Below are 22,648 nucleotides of genomic sequence, written 5' to 3' on the forward strand. Positions count from 1 at the left end.
AGTGATTCTTACACAAAACTACACAATAAAACACCTCACTTAATGTCACTGTAGCACTGTATATAAACTCACCTTCAATTTGTTAAAATATACTGCTCTGATACTTTATTCTCTTATGCTTTCGGTCGCTGTGGTTGAAATCATTTGGAAATCGATGCAACGTGGAAAATCACCGAGAAGTATATTTTACCATAATGTAGAGGCATACATTAGACTTACTGTACCTTTTGACTCAAGTGCTGAAGAAATAAATAAAGACACCAAATCCACTTTGTTGCTGCGTAGAATTATTTATTACATTTACTATCAACCGTCAAACTTAAAGCGAATTTGCGAAAATAAATTATTTCTGCTCGACCTGCGTGAGTGTAAAAATCCACCCGTGCATAATTATGTTATTATTAATGACGGGGCGGGGGGGGCGGCATGTGGAGTGACGTCACGCGCATCCCACATATTTCTGGACTATTATTATGGTAGTATGGTGGGTAATACACCGCCACTAATTTGGTTGAGCAGGTACTTCCAATCAGGGGCCAACAGGGGGCAATAGCGAGTCCGGCCTGTGCGAAGCAGGACTTGTGGGTCAGGCATCCCGGGGGGGGGACGGTTGGGAACCGGAGCGGGACACCCCAGGCCCCCGGGTGAGGGGCTGGGGAGGATTGCGCAACAATCCAGGTCCCTCGAGAAGGTTCCAGATGGTGGGCATGACCAGGGGCGGGGTGACCCTGGGAGCCCCATAACAGCCAGACCCCAGAGCGGCTGAGGCAGTTCGCCTCAAGCCGAAGACCCAGAAGCCCACCTGAAAATAGGACCCTGGACCCCAAGCCCCGCTGTCCTTATAAGGGCCACGGCTCAGTGAGGCCAGTGGTCAATAGGTTAGGACCCTGAGGATCCCCCGACCTGAGCCAGCGGTCGAGACCCGAGGACCAAAGGCGTAGCTAGGATATTTTGCGCCCGGGGACGAACTATAAATATGGCGCCCCCCCCCCCCCCCCCCCCCCCCCGTTTAATCACATTTTCCTATTACATCGAATAAGGAATAACAATTTAAATTTTAATGAAACATTGTATTTAAAGAAGCAAATTTATAGAAATTATATTACATGGCTCACTCAGTCACTGTCGTAGACTGGTTGACATAGTCTACAAAAGATTCGTTTTTCCTGATTTCACTGTCGCAAACTGGTCAATCACGTAATCAAAATCTGTTTTTTCCAATGTTTCTCTTTCAACGTTATGAAGAGCAAGATCGCTGAGACGATATTACCCCATTGAAGTACGCAAATACGTCAAAATAAGTTTCAATTTGCTGAACGACCGCTCACAGCTTGCAATTGAAACTGCTATTGTTAATAAAATTTGCAGTGCATTTCGGAAATATGTCGTCTCCATAAAACACAATAAAACCAAGAAGATCCAAAGGATTTTCTGGTAGAACTTCAGTCCGGTTACTGAGCAGCATTTTGCAATCTCCAATTTCTGTGAAAAGTTCGTGGCCATTGATGTCGGTGTCATGCAAATTTCCAAAATCTGTGCAATTTCGACGAATTGCATCAACATCTGTGTCGGATAGAAGAGTTTTGACGTCCAGCAGAAATCCAAATTTTGTGTTCAGGTCTTTTAGTCGTAAAAACCGTGTTGACATCTCCTGTTGAAGTCGATAAAATACACTCTTCATAACGCGCACAATTTCTTCTTCTGCTGAAAGTCCTGCATCTCTTGCCAGTTCTCCTGGCATCTTCCGACGTCGCCTAATTCTTCTGTCCACATCGATCCCCCAGGCTGTGCATCTTGTTTTGGCGTTTTCTACAGCAACTTGGCTCAAATCATCACGAAGCTTGACAAATTCATGCTCCAAAGATTCAAGATCAGTTGCTGCTTACTTGAAATTCATAGTAGGATCCTGTAAGCGCTTCTGAACACGATCAATATTTCCAAGAATGACATTCCAGAAATGTAATAAAACTATGAAGTTAAAATTTAATACGCATGCCTGTAACTGTTCTGCATCACTTCTGGTTTCAGGCGTCATAGTTACGTCCTCCAATAATTTGTCTAGCAGCCCTACTAGTTCATCCAGTCCTTCATAGATAGCTTTAACAGCTTCTGATCGTGCACTCCAGTGTGTTTCAGACTCCCGCTTTACTGTGATGGGCACATCTTTTTTAACTCTTCCCAACGAATTATTGAACGAGAGAAAAACAAATATATACTTTCAACTGTTCCAAAAAAATGTGACAAGTGGATCCTGTTTAGCTGAGTGTACTCCTGCTAAGTTTAAGCTGTGGTTGTCACAGTTGACAAACAATGCTCTGTGATTTTTGTCACATATTCGTTGTTGAAGGCCGGATATATGCCCAGTCATCACAGCAGCATTGTCATAACATTGTGCCCGACAGTCGGCTAGATTCCAAGAACACAGGATGAGATGTTACTATCCTTTGTGCAAGCACTTCCAAGAGTTCATGAACAGTGAGCCTGGTGAAATTTGGGGAGCGCATCGTCAGCAGTGAACCTTTGGTTCCTAGGGTGTTTCGGCCTTTCATACTATACACCCTCCCCAAAGGCGGCCAGCGACAGGGTGATCAATCCTACGCTTGCGTCCCATTCCCAATTAGTCATAGGAGTTGCTTTGTTGTTGATAGCCAACATCCCATGGGACTATGCATGGCAGGGGCGTCCTCCTCCCTGAGTCAAGCATTGTTGACTGCATACCTCCTGGCCCTCTCACTTTGGGGCCCAGCTGGGTCTTTCCTCTTCATCCAGAGCCACTGACTGCTGCCTTCTGCCGCCTCCGATACAGCTCTGATTGCCGAACGCTGGCTCTGGCCCTTAATTCACAGGTCTCTAAGCAGTCTGGTTGTAGATGTTGCCACAAAACCTCTGCAGCCCACCTCCACTGGTCGGACTTCTGTGTTCCAGCCATGATGCCGTGCTTCGGCAGCTAGATCGGCATAGCGCAGATGTTTTCGCTCATAAGCCTCATCTACTGAGTCCTCCCAGGGTACTGTGAGCTCAATGATGAAGACCTTCTTGAGCGAACGGGACCAGAGCACCATGTCAGGTCTTAGGGTGGTGGTTGCGATCTCCGGAGGAAACACAAGTTGCCGGCCAATGTCAGCTAGCATTTTCCAGTCGCGGGCCAAGCGCAGCTGGTCTCACTCTAATGGTGTAGAGCCGCTCTTCGGTGGTTTAGCCCCTTCGCGGACAAAGGTCGTCCGTAAGGGGTGTGATGCTGCTGGGGGTGGTAGGGAGTTGGTGGCAGCTCGCTTGTCCTCCAGGGCGGATGCAAGGTTTTTAAGGACTTGGTTGTGATGCCAAGTGTAGCGTCCTTGGGTGAGGCTTGTTTTACACCCTGTGAGAATGTGCCTGAGGTTGGCTGGCATGGAACAGAGGGCACAGTCCGGATCTTCACCATACCATTGGTGAAGATTAACTGGTGTTGGAAGGACGTCATATGTTGCGCTGATGGAAAAGCTCAACCGCCTCGCTTCCATAGCCCACAGATCCTTCCAGCTGAGGTATGTTGTCAGATTTCAGTCTCTCGACGATGACTCTTTCTAGGCTTGCTGCATCTTTTGCATGTATCTTACTTTTTAGTTTGAAAAAGCTGTTCCCGATGTCCTAGATCAGGAGTTGAGTCAAGTAAGATACCGTAGTACTTGTTTTTCCTGATATCACTCAACAATTGGTTCTTTACAGTCGACGCAAATATGTGGATACATTCATTCTGGATTTCCGGTGACAAATAAGAAACTGATCCCGGATTTTCTCCTGCGTGCTGTACGTGTTTTGCTAACAATGGGTCATACTGAGCAACGAGTTTGATCAGCGCGAGAAAGTTTCCAACATTTTTATCCTCATCCGCATTCAAATTTTCCGCGTACCAAAATGTAATTATATGACATGTAGGCTGTGTGTGGCGGGATATATAAACTTTTAGGTTGAGGTGTAGATTTGTGCAGTAGTTTCAGGCTGCCGCGCCCGCCGCAATAAGTTATAATGTAACGTTGTAAGCCTCATTTTGGCGCCCCTTTACCTTGGCGCCCGGGGACATATGTACCCCCCTGCCCCCCCTAGCTACGCCTCTGCCGAGGACCTTGGCTGGGTCGGGTCAGCCTCCCCTAGGTCCCGCTAGCCGGAGGGCTAAAGAGGGGTTAGCCCTATAGTAGTTAGGGCACGTTAGCTCGGAGGCCATACCTCCTTAAGTTGTGGGTAGAAGGGGCCATTACCCCTTCGTGTTAGGGACCTAGTGTTACTGCTATTGGTGTTATAAATAAATACGTGTTGCCTCCTACGAAGACTCCGTCTCCATACAAACCCACTACAGTAGTAATAGCAACAATTTGTTGCCGTGTTTCGCAGAGCCGAGTAGTGCTGCACTCCTGCATTCCAGCGCTCGAGGCAAGAGCAATTGGACTTTGTACATTTGTTAAACTTTGAAACCTGCTGGACTGCAAGGTGATCAGATGTCAGTAAATATATTGCATTCAGGAACCTGTATGACCAGATATTTGAAGCATGCCTTGTATAAATGAGGTTTCTCTGGGTGCTCAGGAAATACACCCTGAAATATGTAAATTTTTGGGGTGTGTAATGTGAGCTTTTGTGAAGGGTTTCTGTTCACAAAAGCTTGCTATGGTTTGTGCGCAACGAGAATGTTCAGAATCATTCCAGAGTGGAGATGGTAAAATGAGTGTGGCGCTAATACAATGTACTTCCTTCACAATCTGGTTCACAGATGTTACGTGCAGACATCATTTTAACTTATTTTAGAGGCCAACAATGTGTGGCCCTGCCAACACGACCTATTGAAAAATTACATAACGTACTGTATTGTCCTAAAGCCAAAACATACTCATACATTTGCTATGAAGACAATTTAAGTTATTAATATGGCTTGACTCAAACATGGACATCACATGATACGTTCAGATATACAGTAAGCCCTCGATATTCATGGTTCCTGAATCAAGGATTTTGCATTATCGCGAGTTACTAAATGCAATACTAATTCCCTATTCAAGACCTGCTGGACTCCAGTACACAGTCCTCTACTTATGAATGCCTGACTTACGATTACCCCGTACATACGAACCAGCTGCCATGATTTTTACATCGATTTAAAACACGAGATTGCAATTGCAAACTGATATGCGGAACTATTTTGTCCAGAGGAGCGATCCTCTGCGAGATGTAATGAGCATTCCTCGCGCTGGGAGTGAGTCTTTGTGTGTGCGTGCGCGCAGGTCTGCAGAGCATTTTTGTGAGGCCTTGGCTGTGGGCAATCCTTTGAGCTTTCGGAGTCCCTGACTCTCTACTCACAACCATTAAGGGCTTTCATGATGGTGGGCAAGCTGCCAGGCGTCGGAGCCAATGTGACGGGGGTGTCCACTGGTTCCCACATTATTTAACATCATCTTTGACCACGTCTGAGACCTTGCTTCCATTCACGGGCAAGACGACCTCAGCAGTACGTAACTCAGCTGACTTGGTCTCTCTAATCAAGGACATATCACTGTCTCCAGATGATTTGCTTGTCAGCTTTGATGTAGTCTCTCTGTTCACCAAGGTTCCTGTACCTGACACCTTAGCAATAATTGAAGACTTGGTCCAACATGGACTGAATCCTGATGTACCAACTTTGGTTAGGCACTGCCTTACCAATGCTTACTTCACCTGGAATGGTACTTTCTACAAACAAAATGAAGGTGCCCCCATGGGTTCCCCTTTATCACCAGTGATAGCGAATGTTTTCACGGAGAAATTTGAAACAGATGCCATCCAGACCTCCACCCTACGCCCTTCCTTGTGGAAGAGATACGTAGATGACACTTTCAAATTCACCATGGAAGTGGAGAAGGATGGTAAGCTACTATTCCTGGATGTTCTGTTTGAGAAGAGGCCTGACGGCTCGATGGGACACTGTCCACAGGAAAGCCACCCACACTGATTCCTATCTTAAACCTGATTCCCACCACCATCCAGCCCAGAAGAATTCCCTCATCAAAACACTACACCATAGGGCCCACTGTATTTCCGACCAACACCACCTAGCCAGTGAACTGGAACACGTACACCAGGCCCTCAAGATGAATGGGAACTCGGACCGCATTAATCGCAAAGCTGTTTCTCCAACCATGGCGAAACAATCCCCTGAGAAGCCGATCAAAACCATCATGTTACCATACATAGCAGGTGTTACCAAAAATATTTCAAAAATCTTAAACAAACACAAGATCCAGGTCCGATTCAATACAGTACACAAAATCCGTGATCTAATCCCATCTGTGACGGATGTCATTCCTGACATGCAATATCCTGGAGTTTACAAACTGAGTTGTACCTGCGGTAGCAGTTACATTGGGGAAACAAAACGACATGTCTCGGACCGTGTTCGCGAGCACAAGGCAGATCTGAAACGTGGCAGAACCAATACCTCTGCCTTAGCTGTTATAACGCTTTGGGCTCGCATGATATATAAATGATATATAAACATAGACAAAACTTCAACTGAGAAGATGAATACATATTGAACAATCATTGGAAGGATGTTATCAACCAGATCATGCCTTAACTTGTTGTTTCAATCATTACCTGCCGGTTTACTAGCACATTTGTATCTGTTCTTCTCCAGCTTCCCACTGCTAGCCCCGCCCATGTCCCCCCCCCAGCCTCGCATCCTCTTCCCCGAGCGCTCACGCGGCCCCCTCCTCCTACCCCACACACACCCCTCTCTCTCTCCCACCTTGCCTCCTCTCCCCTTTCTTACCTATATTACCTCTTGCCACGGCAGCTCTCCCGCCAACTTCAGCATTTTCTTGCTGTGGTTGTCCCACCTGATGAGGATCGCTTGTGTTGCGATCAAAACGTCGTGATTTGTTTTATTTTATTTCTACCTACGTGACTTTACCGAAAGAACCAAAGAGTATATTTGACCACGTAGCTCGAGAAGCTTTCCATGGCTGTAACATAGGAATTTCCATCTGGTACAAATACAACGAGAGGTTGATTGATGCCCGGGTGCAGTCGAGGGATCGCTCCCAATTAGTCAACCATGTATGTATGTATGCCGATGATCTGGTGATTGCTGCTCACTCAGAGGAGGAGTTGGAGGCGCTGCTGGTGAACCTGGAGTGTGCCAATAAGAGGTGGGGTCTTACAATCAGCCCCACCAAAACTACGCACCTGCCTCTGTATTCTGTGCCACGAAACACTCCACCCCCTCAACTCCCCATTGGTGATGGAGCAGTTGTGGAGAGAGTGGAGAGTTTCCCATACCTGGGCAGTGTGCTTATGACCAGCTCCGGTTTGACAACAGAGGTATTGCTCCGACTCTGTCGGGCGGCATTATCTTTTCATCGGCTGCGCAATGTTGTGTGGAAGCTACCTGGCCTGTCGCTCCACACGAAACTTCGGGTCTTTTCGGCCACAATCATTCCTTCCTTTCTCTATGCTTGTGAAACGTGGACCCCTCTAATGGGACATTTGCGCCGGTTAGAAACATTCAGGGTGGCATGCCTCCAATCCATCCTGGGTTTAACCGGGCTGGATTGTGTACGGAGCTCACAAATCCTTGAAATATCTGGACACATTCCCATCAGTGAGCTCCAGCAGGCAAGGCTGCGTTGGCTGGGTCATGTAGCCCGCATGCCCAGCCACCGCATGCCCAAGCAGCTTCTGTTGGGCCGCATAGAAGGGAAAACTGGCCACGACATGGGCTGGAGAAGACATGGACTGATGCGGTACGGGAGGATGTACAGCTGAGTGGACTTGCCGATGACTGGTACCAGCGGTGTCAAGATTGGCCTCTATGGAGGAGGTTCGTGGAGGATGCTACTGGGCAGTTGGAGGCAGTCGCCCTCCAGCAACAACAAAGGGCAGAGGAGCGATGCTCACAACAATGAGCAGAGCGCCGGGAGACTAAACACAGCAAGTTGGCACAGCTGGTGCATCTGCCAGTCATCTCAGTGAGCCAATCCATGGCACTCGCTGGATCTGTCCAGTGTCCTCCTGTCAGCAAGCCTTCGACACTCCACGTGGCCTCAAAGGGCACCTGACCTGGCACAGGCACCGTGGTGATGTCACAGTCACTTCGTGGCGAGTTATTGGTGGGTTATTGGTGTTGGTGTGCGCGCGCGGACGTGGGGAGCGGTAGTGTAGCGGTTAGCGCGCAGCTGTACGAAAGCAGCAACGCGAGTTCGATTCTTGCTCACGGCCAACACCAGGACTGTATCTGGTGTGGTGTGTAAACATCACCACCGGGGAGACAAAGGCAACCGGGCGTGGCGCTGGCCACCCACCTCCTCGTGTGCCATTCCGGCCTTCATGTGTGCTGTTTGCTAACAGCTCTTGCCCTGACAGTTTAAGGCTATATGGGTTTTTTGTGTTTGTGTGTACACGTGTGGGGGCAGTGGTAGCACAACGATGAGCGCGCTGTGCTACCAAACTGGCGACCAAAGTGGAATTCCCGATCACGATCAACACCAGTGACGATTATCTGAATGGGACCTGGGCGTCCCCTATGTCGACTTAGCCTCAAATGAATACGTGGTGCAGTTCGTAAACATCGCTATTGGGGAGGCAAAGGCAGCCAAGCGTGGCACTGGCCACTCACCGCCTCGTGTGCCGTGACGGCCTTCATAGGCGCTGCTCACTAACAGCACTTGCCCCGACAGCCTGTTAAGGATACACGAGGGATCGTTGTCGTTGGGGTGTCTGCAATTGTGTTGACTCATTGCCCCCCTTCCGACGACAAGCTAGCATGACTCAATGTAAGTGAAAACACATTCCTGCGGAGGGAGCTGGTAGGAACGTTTGGTTGCTCGGTCAATGGCCAGGGTCAACGGCGGCGTGGTGTATTCCGCAAATATGCCCGACTGTGAGGGCGGGCACAAGCCGGCGTGAGTTGGTTAAACGTTGAGTTTTATAAGGGCACCACGGGGTGACCAGCCCCTCCCCACCTAGCCCCACCCCACCCAGCCCCACCCCACCAAGCCCCTCCCTGCACGACGGACACAATAATCCCATGGGCTGGTGTAACCAGGTTCCTACCAGTAATAAACGTTTTTTGTTACTATATTTTATTTACTAGTCTTTTTTACAGTGTTACATGCTAATGTACAATATTTCTTCTTGAATTTAACAATGCTTCCCTTTTTGTTGAACCGCAACATTTCATAACGCTTACCTTATGTACATTTAAATAGTGCATTGTTCCGACTTATGAACGGATCTCAGGAACGAATTAAGTTAGTAACCAGAGGACTGCCCGTATTCTCGAGTGTGTGCCAGACCACCAACACCGGGAGGTGAGCGCAGAAAGTTTAATTTGAAACTGTCTGCGAAGATTAGGCACATCACCTAGGCTGCCCGCTTTGTCCTCAAGTCTCGCAGTAATCCCGTGTGCCACGAATAGGTTACTATCTTGCAGCTCCTCTTAACTCGACAATTCTGCATTTTTACTTCATGAGTACGCTTGTTAATTCCCTTTAATCATGGCTCGCAAGCATCATGCTAGCAGGGACCATTTTCCTCTCATTGCATCTCCCCCCATCAACACCAACCTTAGTCGTCAAATCAAAGGTAATATAAAAATACACATTTTTAATTGATCTACTTAATAATTATTGTTAAAGGTAAGAAAAAACACCTCATTGTTATTTATGTATTATTTATTGCAGTCATCGTTTTAAAGAATGTAACACCTCGCAAATTGAGGGTTTATTGTATTATCCAAAAAACCATGGCTCTCAAAGATAGTTATTTTCATATTGGTTTATTCTCAAACTTTTTCTTGTACATAAAACACAATTCCAGACAAACGAAAAATTGTTACTTTCGTTAGTGTCTTGACAAACATAAGCAAATCAATAATTTAATTTAATGTTAGGTTGAAAGAAAACTACTTTTTAAAATGGCATCTAACAATGGGTAGCCGTCACCTAAAAAACGTTGTGTCACAAATCAAAACTGGAGGGCGAAGCCTTGATAATAATAATGCAGCTGGTGGTGGACTGTTTGCTTCAACACGTTAATATCATTAATCATTGATCGTTTCTGCGTGGATTAAATATCGGCCGTTCTATGTGCGTCAAGCGTATGTACGCAGGTGGGGGGGGGGGTGTCAAAAGTATGCGTGCGTACAGGGAGGGGGGGGAGGGGGTCACGTTGACAGATTTTTGCGTACATACTAAATGGATGGCCCCTAACTGGAGTCTCAAAACCTTTATTTAAGTCTTAACAGCACATTTTTTGTACAAAAAAACGTGTGGTCGGAGATTTCTGGATGTGAAAATGCAAATTTCCAAATAACTTCCCCTTCAGTGCCTCCGCCGGAAACCTGCAAAACAACCATGTAATTAAAACACATTTTCACAGATTAGGTTTGAAATATTATGAAAAATACCGTGCAATGGGGTTACAGTTCTAATATACAACTCGTCATTCTACTTCTGGATGAAGCCCCCTCCCCCACACTGTACTGGTTATGTGGGTTGTTTGACCATCTTTTTAATAAAGGTTGGCGAGGGTCAATTGTCAAGGACAAGTAAAGACATCACTCAACAGATATTAGCCATGGCATGGAATTCAACTCAGGTTGTCAGGTTCAGAGCAGTGCGCTTACTAATGTGCGCTTCTCATGCAAGCAATGAGTTTATTTTATCTTAATGATCAGTCATTAACGTCACAACATTTACCTTTCTTTCCCTTCTTTTTAAGTACTTTCTTCTTTTTCTTGTGAGGCCTCTCATCCTAAAAAGTACACAAATCAGATTTAACTTGAGGGATTACAACAAACTTGCTACGCAGCAGTTCCAGTGAAAACTCCATCCATTTTACATTTACTTCATGCCTAAAAATTACTGAACAGAGCCCCAACATGCACTCATGCGCTGATTTGAAAAAAGAATTTACAAACCAGCAGCACAACACCTCATCCCACACTGCATTTCCCTTTGGCTCTGCCCGTAACTTTTAAATAATTCGTGTGTACCAATCCATTGACCAACCACCACCTACTTCGTCCTCCCCCAGCGTTCCATCTCTGGTCAGCGCACTGATGTCACCAAAGTGTGTGAGTGAGTCCAGCTGCGATGTCATGGCCAAGGCGCGCTTTCTCTTCTGCTGCTCCTTTTTGGGCACGTTGAGACGTACCATCATCGCCTCCTCATACTCCTTTCTGCGTGCGCACAGTGAAAAACGGTCATTAATCCTCCATCTCTGTGGCTCCCCACCAACTTCTGATTCCACAGTATTCCAAATCAACGCTGTCAAGGCAATTGAGGCTGGGAATGGGAACACTCATGACAACACAATGGAGTGCACCAGCCTATATTTTACTATAATGAACTTATTAAAATATTTGACCTCGTAAATATGCAGGATTTCTGTAGAGGCTCCCAGTTAACATTCACTCAGTGGGAGGTCACTCATTTTCCTTGTTATCCTATGCATTTTCATTCTCCCATAGCATGGAACTCCCTTCTCCCAGTCATCTGTGCTGTTGGCTTCCTGGCCCTGATTCAATTCCAGACTCACCTGAATTTCTCTTCCAACGGCTACCTTGCTCTTTATGAAATCAAGATGCCATTTCTGTACATGTCCAGATGCAATCATATTGTCGCTATTCAAATGCAAATTGTATTATAGACAAAACCCATACAAAACAAATCTGTGTTTGAAAAGTACAATGCCACAATGAATAAATACCGGAATTCCCTGCTATAAGTAGTCGCGTAATGCGTCGCTCTACATATACATGTATAGTGGGTACCGTCGAAATTCCCTCAACCCACGTGCTCAGCCTCCATCATTGTGCAAGTGTTAGGTAAAGACTCCAGTATAAGGTGACAGTTTATATAAAAAAAAAAATACAAAGGGCTTCCAAAGATGAGTGCAAAATGCAGTGAATTATGTATTAATCTAAAGGTAAAATTACACATTTTAAAAGCTTTGAAGGTGCCTACATTTTTTGCCTACCCATGGCCTCGGGAAAAACTATTCAAGTTAATGTGGTAAAAATTCTAGAATGTGCTTCCCTTTAAGTGCCATTAAAATAACTTGCATAGCAGTTGTGGAACTACAGAAACTATGGAAAGACTTTTACGTGTCTGGATTGAAGATAACAATCAGCATAGCTTTTCAACCATATCTGGTAAGTTTTATCTAATAATTTGAATACATTGTTTATTAAAATGTATGTTAACGTATACTCATGTGCATTTTTGTATACTTCATTACATTCAGTCACTCGTTTTTTCCAGAAATATCAGCTAGGAATGCAACCCCCGACTTTAACATTGTATATGGGAAATTAAGAGTTCACTTTCTCATTAACGCATCCCTTACGTTTCACAGGGGTTTTCCTGTATATGAATTACATGCAAACATAAAGGCAGTTAGGCAAAGATATTGGTTTTGTCAATGAAAACACTTCCTTTTAATTAATTGGTATATGGTTCTTGTTGGTGTTAAAGCATGGCAACGTTTGAGAAGTTTTTACGTCATGAAGTCTTATTAGCAAGGTGCGGCCTGTTTATCCAACACAGCTAGGTAGCCTGATGTATGCATAAAAGCTACGGAGGTTCAGATTTCAAGTTGCAGCAATATATTATTGCAGTGTTCTGAAATACATTTTGGTTGCCGTCGTGATGCTGCCCCACCACTTACCTACTGTCCCCAACCCACCACTTCCATTGTTCGGCAGGGACACGCCCCCCCCCTCCCCCTTCTACAACCCCCACCACTACCCCATACGTCAAGGATTTCCACTGAACTCACGGTTTTTCATAACCCTGAGCATATCATGCCCATGCAATTGATTCTAGTTTTTTGTTGTTATTGTTTATCTGAATATAATGCACTCAAGCATATTTTTTGCAGTGTACTGGCAGCTGTCGCTGGTTCAGGATCCTATGAGAAAGGGAGCGTGGCTTAAAGAGAAGGGGGCAGGGCGTGAGGAGAAAGGAACAGGGCCTGAAGAGGCAGCCCAATTAAAACAGGGCCCAAAACAACTGCAATCCCCGCAACTCTCAAAACAACTCTGCATATAGATGTGTACTTTAGCTGTTCACTTCCCTTTTGATATAAGAAAATGAAAACTCAAATAAGCACAGCAAGCAGTAATAATGTAATGCCGTAGATCCGGCCACAAGCCAACGAGTGCATGTAACATGCTCATTTTTTGTCCGTTTGGCAACCTAATGCTGCTCCCTACAGCTGAGTACAACAAAGTGCACCCACCTTCATCTAATCTCGTTAAAGTGCAGCAGCTAAGCAAAGCAGGTTTGAGTCTAGGTAGTGTGTGGACAGGTGCCAACTAATGGCAAACAGTTTATCATGGTCTTTGGTTTTTTCGGTAAAGTCACGTAGGTTAAAAAAGAAAACAAATAAATTAAATGACGACGTTTCGGAGGCAACACAAGCTTCCGTCTTCAGGTGAAACCGTCACAGCAAAATTGCTGCATCAAGTGAAGAGAAGTCCCAAGAGACACGACCTTATATACTGGTTATCATAGGCCTGCATGGCTACGTGATGGGAAGCAGGAGGCAATGCAGCAGAATCCACTGCTGTATTGTTCTTCTATGTTCCCCACCTTCACAAATCCTCAATGACCACCAAAGTGGAATAATGTTAATAACCCTCATGACTCACCCAGCATAGAGATGCCTTTATCCAACAGAAGATGGGAAAAAAATTGCTGTACATATGCATTCATATAAAAAAATTACTCTTTAAAAAAATACGAAATTACCAGGTAACGGCCACTGAGTGAAATAGCTTTTTCATATGTGACCTTGCCACAAATGAAAGTGCAAAGAAGTGGCTTATCATGTGGAAACGTATAGTCAAATATATCTGAGCAACAACCCCCAATGGGGCTCTGGGCACCTGTGCTGGTCCTCACGGCTGTGGCGCATGCGGTGCATGTTGTATCCGTCGCGGATCTCCTCAGGCGCCTCCGAGTACTCCTCGTGCAGCTCACGAATCACAGAGCTGCTCAGCGCACGCCGCCGCGCATCCTCCAAGCGCTTCCGCTGCCGGTCCGCCTCCGTGTCATCCTGGTCTGCGGACGCAAAGAAACACACACATGAGCATGAACGGATAGACGGACAGACCCATCTACGGCCATATGGAAACCTTGTTTTGTCAAATGAAAGCACACCCGGGATCTCAAGGATGCCATGTGCAAAGGGGTTTGAGCGATGGTTGCTCATCGTTTTGATCATGAGTAAACAATGGCATCAGTTGAGCAGTTATTGAGTTGATAGTTTGAGTCCAAGATTGCCAATATCTTGAGGTATGGTTGTAGCATTATAAACCACAATCGCTGACAGAGGCATGTAATGGCCAACCATAATGTGTCCCAACTCCATTCCTCGTAATGCCCCCAACGGTCCACTGCATGCACTTGGTAATCACAGTCAACTGTAGTAATGCTTGGGGAGTTGCAAGGACTGGAGTGCAGAAAACATACCCCAGGCTCAACCGAACCAATTCAGAAGCCAGACGATGCCAACCAGAGGATTAAACATAGTAATATTAAAGCAACGATGAAAGGGCAGATGTGGAAAGACCACCGCAAGGAGACGTCAGGGAAATGTTTACGCCTCAATGGCCCAAAAGCCAAATACACTTTTCTGCCCCCCAGTATTGTCCACCCGCCAACTACGACCAGGCCGATCCCAACCCTCCTTCCTTATCAATCCCTCTTGTTTTACTGAATCAAAACTACACAACTACGTCCAATAACCCAATTCTTCATTTCAAATTATTATCATGCAATGTACAATTTTATAATTGCTATATTCTTTGGTTCTTTCGGTAAAGTCACGTAGATAGAATACAAATTAAGTGAATATAAAAAACACACACTTGGGCTTCGCCCATCTCTAAACCTTTATAAACAGTTTGCCTTTAGAGGCTAACCCCCCCCCCCCCCCATTTTCCTGATGACGACCGCTTGTGTTGCGATCGAAACGTCGTGGTTTTTGCTTTAGTTGATTTTTATTTTATTCAGGTTAGAACCAGGCCACAGTCTACATTATAGACTGCCAGTACACTCACCGAGGTTAAGAACCAGGCTACAGTCTACATTATAGACTGCCAGTACACTCACTCCGATTTAGAACCAGGCTAGTCTACATTAGTGTTTTTTTAATTCACTTTCTTTTTTATAAGTATTCTATCTACGTGACTTTACCGAAAGAACCAAAGAATATGAATTCCTGCTGTCACGAAAGTTAAGTAAAAATGTATAATTGCTGTAAAGCACCTTGGTAAAGGCGCTATATAAACCTCATTAAGGTAAGACGAAGCACAATTCCCTCCTGTGCATGTATGTATGTTGAACTTCTTTCGAACCGTGCGTAGCCAACCGCGCTAATCGGAGATGCGGGAAACACAATGAGCAGGCATCTATATCTTACTGTAGGGCATTGCTGCAATCTGCGGCGGGACATATCTATTTTGTTTCTTCTGATCTTCCTTCGTTGTCTTCTCGTCTTGTTCACTGTCTTCATCATTCTCATCACCCAACTGTCACAAAGCACATACCCAAAAGAACGAGGGAAAGGGAGGAAGGGTATAATGTGATATTTCTTTACCTCAATCCTATCATACCTTTCTTCCATATTACCCTCATCAGTCAATATACAGTAAACCCTCTCTATCCACGAGGGTTAGATTCTTGAAAACAATCAGGAATTAAGAATTCGCAAATGCAGAAACTTTGTTCCAATGGGAAAAATGGGGTTACATTCCTGGTACAAGTGAACATGGGGGGGAATTGTAAATGTTTAATAACAATGACCGCAATAAATACTATATAAAGACCAATGTGTTTTTTAAATTACATTTACTGGTGATGATTTGATAATGATGGAGGTGGTGGTGATGCTCAAAAATTCAGGTGGGTGACTACCGGGAGATGCATGTGATTGATAATCTTTTTCACAGATGTCCATTTTTGCACTGGGTAGCACTCGCTGCAATACTTTCCCCGATTGCATTCACGTTTTTTTTAAATGGAACTCAGTAAACTTTTATACCAAAATGTATAAATGAGTCGACTGCAAGTACGTATCAAGTATAATGCAGAAATATACTTTTTTCACTGTCATCATTCAAATGTAAAATTCTACACGCACCTCCCCGGTGTCGGTGATCTGGTACTACGTCCACTCGTAAATACTGGAGTCCGGTAGGTCACGAATAGGGACTAAGTATACATTTAGGAACTCGTTAATATGCAAAACTCGCACATAGCCACCACATACCTCATATGGTTCCTACTGCCCTTATCAGCTCCACAATTACTTTACTTAAATCCGTGAAAGTGAGAATTCACTCAGAAATATGCAATCTGCAAAGCATTACAGCACAAGTTCTTAAAATGCAGAATGCAAGGCTGTTTCGTGCTTACCTTGCTAACCATGTTGTCAGGGTTGGGCTTGAATCTCAGTGGGTTATTCTCTCCTACAAAAAAGTGGAACAATGTGCAAAACAGCTTGACAACGCTGAATCCTGACAATTGCATTATGACTGCAGGTATTGTGGTCTATGCAAACATGACTCCTTGTAAAAAAGGTGTCAGTTTTGTTGCCAGATGGAAGGGTAAAAAAACAATTATCATATTTTTTACTGGCAAATGAGGTTCCAATAATGTGCAAATACATATAACATGACAACCTGGAGGATGGCTAAGTTGCAAATGCCACCAAAAAAGCCTCAAATGGCATAAAATAAACAACACTAAATTCTCATATACAAATACGGAATTTTATATGGCTGCCAAGCAAAAAATAATTCGCTCTTTTCTTACAGATGTGCAAATGCATCCCTGGTTAAAGCTTCGATGGTAAGGCACTCCCCGTTACAGTGCTATAAATGTCACACGTCTTAATACACCAATGTGGCGGCGTCATCAAAGCACTGCGACATGGCACCTGACCGTCATTTCAAAGTCTCGTTTCTCATTCGCAAACAGCTATTGGCAAACAGTCCAGGAGTGTCTTACATTAAAAGCACACATTTTCTTAAACCCCACTAAACACACAATGCTCTTTATAATGCATATAACTTACTGGCATAAACAAAGCGAAAGAAGCTGCAATAATGGTTTGAACGAGTCAATCGAAAGACAAGGGGGACTTTCCAAAATCATGTAGCAGGGCCCAGTCGAAGGGAAGTCAGCCAAGGAGCAGAAGGATGATGAAAAGTGTCAAGGACATTAGTGGTATGCATTGTGCAGATCATAAAAATGTTTACCCCATGATTAAGGGATGATGATGATTATTATTACGAAACTATGTACATAAACACACATGGTGGTTTCATTTTGTGAAGTTCAAAACCAACAACCGTCCAAGCTTACCCATGCTGCCAGTGAGTGTGGTCTTCACCAGCTTGTCAATCTGGTAGCGTAGCTTCTGTTCTACAGGACGCATCTTCTCCAGCACCTACAGGGAAAACGTCCTCCTCTTGAAACAAGCCTTTGGAATTTACCATTTGTCATTGCTTCAGGATGGAGGTAAACATTGCTGACACCTGCAATTAGCACGGTTGGCTACGTATGGTGCAAAATACGTTTAACGTACATACAATCATGTTCTTTACGCAAGTGTTGTTACAGTCACTGAACATGTAATGGTTAATCTCCGCACCCTCGAAATTCAATCAATTATCAGGATTCGAAGTTGTAAAGCTTCAAGAATACCGGCTTATTGCCACTGTGGTTAATAAATATGGTATATGTAGTAATCTCCAGTGGCTGCATGGGTTACGCAAATGTATGCATGTTGAACTTCTCGCACCAAATGTATCCAACCATGCTAATCGGAGGTGTGGGGGAAGAACAAACTAAGATGATGATGATGTGCAACATACAAACTATTTCCATTCTTATACATACAATTCTATACAGTGTTCATAAAATGTTTTGAGATACATCTGTATATACCGAGAACACCATTAATAATCACGAAGCATGGCTCGAGGTAATGCAAAAAATAAACAATTACTCACAGTTCTCACTTCCACCAAGCGGAAGATCGCCGGCTCATTTACCAACGTCTGTCCTTCCACTTTCTTAAGCATCACGAAAGTCAGGTCCATCAGGTAGGTGAGCAGCATATGGTTCTTAACGTCCAATAAACTCAGCCCCTGTATGTGGATTCACAGGCAAGTGTCAACCAAGATCAGTGTTGCCAAATCAGATCAGCAATTCTCTAGTAAGAGTGACTCTTTGAGGTTCCCGAATAAAAATGTTTTTGTCTAGGTGACTTTAGTGAGAAATTGAGCTACTTTCTGGGACAAGTAAATAATGCAGATTTAGGGGCAATTCCAGTTAAATATTGGCAATCCTATAACAGTTAACTGTGTAATATTTGTTAAATCGGCAGGCATTATTGACTTTAGGTCATTCTAGTGACCTTTGTGACTTTTTGAAGTTCGTTTTGGGTTAGCAACAATGGCAATATATCCCAAGCACGCTCACAAGCGTTTAAAGAAACAACGAGACGACAGTAGAGTAAAAATGCCTGGCAGTAACGTACCTTGGCCATGTCAAAATCTTCACTCGTGCATTTATTCCAAAGCCCTTGAACGTGCGATGTAACACTGGTCACCTGAAATTAAGAGCATCATGGATTAGAATAACAATTCTAAAAATGCAAACTATGAATAAATGTAACACATAGGATTTTGCAAACAATGATTTCCAATTTATTTTTGGGTCAGATCGCATCATTGAAATGTTATACACCCTCCTCCACATTTAACAATTGGGTACCCAAATGTTATGGATTCCTCTCCAATATATCGGTGTGCTGAAGCGGTAATACACTGGAAGGTTTGTTCACATGACAACTGTATTACCTGGTTGTGTCACGTGGAGAGTGTACGCCATCCATTTTGCTTATGCAATATCATCAACATCAATTAAGAATAACCTTAATACACTTTATAATTGTGGTCATCTTCGCTTTTACCACATATCAAGATGCCTACCGTGAACAGAATTTGTGGAATTACAGCTTCCAAACCATTAACATAACTAAAGTACAAATGTAATGTGCAACAAGTTTAGTCAATCTACTGCTGGGTGAGGGCCTCCCCATGCCACGTGGGTCGTGCGGGTTCAAGTAAAGTTCATATTGTTTATCCAGGTTGAGAATTCAAGAGACCAGGATTAAGAGTCTTACTTGCAAGAGTGACCTGGGTCACCAAAATGACAAAACCAAACAAGTTGAAGCTGGACTTGAAGGCGGGGCACACACACGTGGATGGATAGTACCGTACAACAAAATATTTTTCTGCACGGACCTCTGCTGCCCACAAATAAGCCCACTAACATAACAACTTTGGTTTCGATAATTGTTTTTTTACCCTTCTATCTGGCAACAAGACTGACACCTTTTTTACCAACATGTGTAAAACATGTGCAGTAGGCGTTGTGGGTATATATTCATGTCTATGCAAACATGACTCCTTGTAAAAAAGGTGTCAGTTTTGTTGCCAGATAGAAGGGTAAAAAAACAATTATCATATTTTGAACTGGCAAATGAGGTTCCAATGGTGTAAACTTTGGTTTCCCCTGTAAATGAAACAGTCAATCTCAGTGGGCTTCTCGTGATGTAACATAGAGACAGGTGTTGTGATTGTAGCAGTCTTGATAATTGTTGGACACTCTCTAGTGCTCTTTACAATCATTTACCTGCTCCTTCAGCGAATTCAAGAGGCTTAAGGCCTCCTTGACGTCCTTGTCTGGATATGTCTGGACACAAAAATGAAAATTCCACGCGTTCATCACAGACTGCATAAGAACCCATACACACACACATTCAACGTTGGGCTAACGCTGGTCTAACGGTTCCAAACACACGCAAACTTTGGCGTGTTTAACTGGGAAATCTCATCTTTCAATATAGGCAAGTCGGTAACGTGAGTGAACTGGACTCCTCATGGCCGATGTCTTCACTGCAATAAGAACACAACCTAACAATTTACAGCACTGTGCTAGACGAGCCTTTGACCACACGACACACAGAATTGGCCCGGTTATCGCCACAACTCGGAAACCAAGCAACTTTGGGCCTGGGCAGTGTGGATGGGCGACCAACATGCGTAAAACATGTGCAGTAGGCGTTGTGGGTATATATTCATAACTTCTTTCGCACCTTACGCTACCAACCATGCTTATGGGAGGTGCGGGATAAGTAAAGAGCAGGGTGGCACAATATCATTATTGTATCGTACCCCCCTCCCCCAACTCCACCGTCAACAACACGCACTGACCGGAGCGGTGAAGTATGGTTAAAATAAGCCTTCACTGCCTGCAACGGCGTGGAGGCCTTCATTCCGCAGTGGATTGACTGCACGTGGACTGCTACCGCCACCTCTGCCCATCAATGAATCACTAACATGAACTAAATAAACGCCCCAGTCCCCGCACACGCATGTCCGCACTTCTAGCTGAACACACGTGTGCGAGTACAGTACCAAACAACGCGCTCCGTTCCTCCTTGACCGCTCCGCACCACGCAAGCGCGCCACATTATCGGACAGGGCCAATTTAAAGTGTTGCTTGTAAAGAATGTTTACGTGCGGCGACGACCAGATAAAAAAAAACACAAGAAGAAAGTTCAACATTAGCAAAAAGGGGGGACGAACATCAGAGTAACGTTACAGCACTCACCGTGTTCGCCGCCATGGTTCTGGAGTGGCACACCACGTGGGGCTGACCACGCCCCCCGCCCGCCTTACCAGACCAGAGGTTTTTAACCTCCAATGACGATCGCTTGCCAGAACAAAGGTTTTTTTGCCTCTAGATGGGGCTTGTTGGCAGCATGGAGGTTTTATCAAACTTAATTTGGAGCTTTCGTGACTGCAGGAATTACTCTTTGGTTCTTTCGGTAAAGTCACGTATAAATATAAAATAATAAATTAAATACTAGCATACGACGTTTCCATTGCAACACAAGCAATCAACATCAGGTATAAATGAAATAGAAACACAAATCTAGTATACTTAGAAATGTAATGTAATACAACAGAGAGTCGGATAACATAACAGTCAACACCCTACCTGGTTGATTACGTTCTTCCTGAGAATGCTAAATTTGAGAGAGAGATAAAACACAGAACCAGAGACATATGGAGGTTTTATCTCTGGGTGTAAGCATTTGCCAGACCAATAGGGTTTAGGCATCGTGCAGATCACAACCATTTTTATTTTTTTGTTTAACCTCTCGATGGAATAATTTTTTAAGAATTAGAATATTTATTTATACTGGAGGAATTCGATGAGCTATAAAGCTCTTTTTCACAGATGTCCAGTAGGGGCGGGTAAGAACGTTACAACAACAAACAGTACAAAACACGATAGTAGTGCAAGGTAGAAGAAAGGCAAACAATGATTTTATTTTCTACCTACGTGACTTTACCGAAAGAACCAAATAGTATGGATTCCTGCAGTCACGAAAGCTTAAAATCCAGAAAAGTATACAAATCACCCAAACACATACAAAATAAAACTAAACCATCCCCATCCTACCAGGCAAAGCCCACTGAGGTATTAACTTATTTTTCAGAAGCGACCTGGCCACAAATGATAGCTAAAAAAGTGGCTTTTTCATGTGGACATTAAATTTGAACCTTATGGCGGGACCCCGGGGTCCCATAAGCCCCCGGCTCTCGCATAAACTGCGTTGCGACGTCATTGTATGTCTGTTGAAGGCGAACGATACGGCAATCTATTCCTCTCGACGAGCTTTACACGATGCGCTAATCAACGTTTCAAAGTGTTGTTTCTTCTGCGCATTCGTCTTCGCTGCTGCGCTTGGGGGCCATCCATAAATGACGTCAGGGGGGGGGGGGTGAGAAATGTGACGTCACATCAAAATGAGCAACTTTAAATAAATATAGACAACACGTTCTACTTAATTAAATAGACTTTTTAATAAATGTTTTATCCTACAACATCAGAGTGCAGCGCCACATTAAATACGCACCACAATGACAATAGTTTAAAGCGATTTGAAGCATGTTTTATATTTTGGGGGGGGGGGCAGAGCTTTGTGACGTCATATTTGAGGGGGGGCTGATTATTTGTGACGCCGTGTGACGAAGGGGGGGGGGTAAAAAAATCGTCCAAAATCGCGTGACGTCATTTATGGACGGCCCCTTGGACATGACATTAGAATGATCTGCGCCAGGTGGGTCGCAGCGTTTATGTGCGCGGTGGGACGGAGTCACCAAAAATAAATGAATTAATTACGATTTTGACTTATTCGGGACCCCGGGGTCCCGCCATCAGGTTCATTTATCACATCTAAATAATCTCAATGCACGTTTCTAAATATGGAGGGGAAAACCGGAGAACCCGGAGAAAAAATCCATGCGGCCACGGGGAGAACACGAAAACTCCAAACATACAGCAGGCGTCAGGGTCTGGATCGAACCCCGAGACCTCCCTGCATACATACCAGACGAGGAAGAAATATCTCACCACCGTGGCGCCCCTTAAAACAATAAAGTATATACATTAAAGTTGCATCCCGATCCAGGCGTCCGAGCCCCATGTGCACTGCTTCTCTTCTGCTGCACTGCTTCCTGCCAACCAGGGACAGGGAAACCACGGTG

The 22,648-nt window shown here is 44.5% G+C and overlaps 1 protein-coding gene across 2 annotated transcripts; it reads right to left on the bottom strand.

Moving 5' to 3' along the window:
* Positions 1-9,765: 9,765 nt before the first annotated feature.
* On the bottom strand, positions 9,766-20,798 carry NGDN (neuroguidin). 2 transcript variants are annotated; one of them, XM_078606724.1, is made up of 11 exons: positions 20,703-20,798; positions 19,722-19,781; positions 18,562-18,633; positions 18,032-18,169; positions 17,382-17,466; positions 16,431-16,483; positions 15,436-15,544; positions 13,898-14,072; positions 11,026-11,185; positions 10,704-10,758; positions 9,766-10,345 (listed from the first exon to the last, which is right to left on the bottom strand). In XM_078606724.1, the coding sequence occupies exons 1-11, from the start codon at positions 20,715-20,717 to the stop codon at positions 10,326-10,328; spliced, it is 942 nt and encodes a 313-aa protein (XP_078462850.1). In that variant the 5' UTR covers positions 20,718-20,798; the 3' UTR covers positions 9,766-10,325. The 2 variants fall into 2 exon arrangements, with proteins under 2 accessions (XP_078462850.1, XP_078462851.1); XM_078606725.1 differs by having other exon boundaries at positions 20,699-20,746.
* Between the last annotated feature and the right edge of the window lie 1,850 nt (positions 20,799-22,648).

Source organism: Lampetra planeri, chromosome 26 (assembly GCF_965212315.1).
Source record: "Lampetra planeri chromosome 26, kcLamPlan1.2.h2, whole genome shotgun sequence".
Lineage (NCBI taxonomy): Eukaryota > Metazoa > Chordata > Hyperoartia > Petromyzontiformes > Petromyzontidae > Lampetra > Lampetra planeri.

Excerpts from the sequence above, each read along its gene's own strand:
- NGDN (XM_078606724.1), bottom strand. Across the intron at positions 18,634-19,721 it reads TGAATTCGCTGAAGGAGCAG|GTGACCAGTGTTACATCGCA; the intron begins GTAAATGATTGT and ends TCTTAATTTCAG. Across the intron at positions 17,467-18,031 it reads GCTTGGTGGAAGTGAGAACT|GTGCTGGAGAAGATGCGTCC; the intron begins GTGAGTAATTGT and ends TTTTCCCTGTAG.